General features: G+C 52.4%; 1 protein-coding gene across 1 annotated transcript in view; it reads left to right on the top strand.

Annotated features, from left to right (window-relative positions):
- The first annotated feature begins 231 nt into the window (after positions 1–231).
- Positions 232–3,011, top strand: part of LOC105360526 (ras-responsive element-binding protein 1) — a 21,937-nt gene continuing 19,157 nt past the window's right edge. The window contains exon 1 of the mRNA XM_011497446.1: positions 232–400. Coding sequence (XP_011495748.1) covers positions 382–400 — 19 coding nt within the window. The 5' untranslated portion in view covers positions 232–381. The remainder of the gene's footprint in view (positions 401–3,011) is intronic.

The following is a 3,011-nucleotide window of genomic DNA, read 5'->3' as shown; positions in this document are numbered from 1 at the left end:
CCGGAGCGTCGAGACACGGAACTCGACATACGTACTTACGCGCAGTGCGACGCGACAATACTCCCTACCGGGACCAAAGCCACATAAGCACACGCAACGTTAACTTCGTTGACTTCGTTGACTTCGTTGACGTCGTTGTCGTCGTCTTCGTCTTCGTCTTCGTCATCGTCTTCGTCTTGATCGTAGTCGTTGCCGTTGTAATTGCCATTATCATTAAACATTATCAGCGAGTGCGCGGCAGTGGAAGCGAGTGCTACGCTACTCTTAGTGCGATTAATCCTTGATTGATTGGGAAGTGCGAGATGGATACGAGCGAAGCCGGAGCGGCCATGCTCACAGCCACCGAGTGATACGCGTTTCCACGAGTCGTCCTGGACAGGCATGGATTTCTCCGTGAAAGGTGAGTCAAGGTGGCCTTCGTCCGTCTCGGAGCGCAAGCTCCGATTATCCTCGGCTTATCTTTAACGCGATACGACGACGATTCGGCCTCGGCAGTTACTCTTGCCCGTCGTCGGTCCATTTCCCGACTGCCGTAAGCGACATCGCGACAATCTCTGGACACGAACCTCTTCCTCTTAATCCCATGTTGGGCAGGTTCTGCTCGCGACAAATCAAGTTCCTTTCGAACGTAGAGCTTCGAGTCGATCGGATGATTTCGTATATGAATCGACCAAGGAGTGAGAGTTCCCGAGTCTTGCCTAGGTAAAGTCCCCACCTGCTAGTGCCCAATTGCTGCGAATCATATGTGGCGAATAGGAAAGAGCCGACGAAGAATGTCTGCTTGGTTTCCCCGTGGAGGTGCATATTGCCCGCGGCGACGCGCGCAACCGCCGCACGATAATTCACCCGCTCTTATGAATAATTAGCTTTTAAGGGAGGGAGTGCGGCGGCCGGATGTGTGCATGTGCATGCCTGCTAGAGTTAGTGAGTCAGTGTGCGAGCGAGAGAGTGAGTGTGAGGGAGAGATTTGGGGAGAGGGGGGGGGGTTTATCGATGATGGAGTAGTGGCAGGTACGAGGCAGGGGGAAGTGGGTGGATAGAAGCCCAAAAGTCATACGCGCGAGTAATGGGAATTCAGCGGGTATCGGTCATTCCGAATTTTTTCCAACCTTGGGATTGTCAATCGGCGCTGATATTCCGAGTGGACGTCTACCAACGCCAGTCGTAGCTGGTCTTTTAAACAAATTTCCCGCTCGAAATCCAGTCGTATTTGACTTTACCGAGTTTTAAGGTCAATTGATTTTCCGCACACTTGAGCACACGCTGCTGCTTGTCGAGAAATTATTTATAATCTCCGAACATTCCGTCGTTGTGCTTTTAATATCGTTAATTTCCAATGGGAACGGGCTTGGTTGGATATTTCCGAGAGCGATGAGGCGATGATGTTTGACGCGTAATGGAGGCTCAGGATGCATTATCGAGGTTAGAGCGATTGGAGCGACGGTCCTTCGCGAAATAATGCCCCGGAGACTTGCAGGGATCGGTTGAGGCGTTGGGAATTCATCGAGGCACGGCGCACGGCGACGTCAAGCGGAGGCGCGGAAGTCTATCTCGAAAATTTTATCTCGGCATCGCTCTCGTCGCATCGTTGAAATTGGCTCGATCGTTGTGTAAATAGCCAGGCGGGCAAAGGTAGAAGAAAACACGACGTCGATAAATCGTTTATAGCCGTCTTCATCATCGAGTTATCGGGTCGGCGATTAGCGCACTCGAAAATCCGAGCCTCTCGTGTATTACGCGCGCGCGCACGTAAGATAAAAGTCGAGAGAGAAAAAATGAGAACAACGAATATCACCGCTGGTAATAAGAGGAACGATGCACTAGTCCTTGGCGCGTTCTCGCTCCTCCCCCCAACCCCACCGTACTACGCCGCTTCGGCACCCTCGGCCCTTCTCGTACGACACCCCTCCGTCCGCGTTATCCGCGATAACATTTCGCAGCAACGAAGCCTTCTCCTCGCGCTAATCACAGCCTCTTAGCCTCAGCGCTAATCTCTGTCTCTCTCTCTCGCGCTCTCTCTCTCTCTCTCTCTCTCTCTCTCTCTCTCTCTCTCTCTCTCTCTGTTTGTTTTTGTTTTTTTTTCTTACAACAATGCCCTACGCCCCCGCCCTCGCCAGTCACCGTCAACCTATTCGACGCTCGTCTCGGCTCTATGATTAACGAGCGGAAGTCGCGTAGCGCGAAGGCGAGTGGCAGGAGAGCGAGAGCGAGACAAAGAGATATGCGATGATAATCCAGATGAGAGGAAAGACAAAAGGTTTCGTGACCAAGTGTGCTTGTGTGTGCGTGTTTGGCGAGCGACGTCGGCCAACGCAACGCGAGACGCGTGATTCCGAATTCGGTTGACGTTGCACAAGTGGAGCTTGCGACCGTTGACGATGAACGTTCGTTCTCCTTTCTTCTCATCTCGTATCCGCGATCGAGGAAATGCAATTTTTCCTCCACTCGGCAATGCATTGTAATTTAGCAGTTCGACACACTAATGGCAATGGGGAAAATTAGCAGTAATCTCTTAACGTTGAAGAGTCAGGGAAGTTGGTAAAGGAATTTAGCTTCGGCAATGCCGTGGCCAGCTTCAACTGTCGCTCCTATTGATATTTCCCTAGAGAGTGTTTGTGCGTACGCGCGTGTGTGAAAGAACGAGCGAGAGAGAAAAGCACGGCCTTTTGCGTCTGGCTGACGTAAGTAAGAACCTCGTAGAATTTCGTCTCCTCCTCCTCGCCTCCCCCCCCCCCTCCCCTCCCACCCGTGGCGTTTGGCAAACAGTAGTCCGAGATAAGAGTTCGTTTTGTGCCGTCGAGCCTTTATCGCGTTCCTCGTCTTCCTTTCCCAGTCCCATCGAAAATCTCGGCGTCCCGTGTTTTTGTCGCGCGTCTTGGACGCTGCGACGCGCCTTACACGAGATACGAGAAATGTAAGCAAACACACGTTGTCGTAGCTTGTGTGTATATCGATACATCGGCAATCACTCGGACTCCTCTACCACCCCCCCCCCCCCCCACCCCACCCCC

This window comes from Ceratosolen solmsi, unplaced genomic scaffold (genome assembly GCF_000503995.2).
Source record: "Ceratosolen solmsi marchali unplaced genomic scaffold, CerSol_1.0 scaffold47, whole genome shotgun sequence".
NCBI classification, from domain to species: Eukaryota; Metazoa; Arthropoda; class Insecta; order Hymenoptera; family Agaonidae; genus Ceratosolen; species Ceratosolen solmsi.
This window is presented reverse-complemented; position numbering and strand designations above follow the sequence as displayed.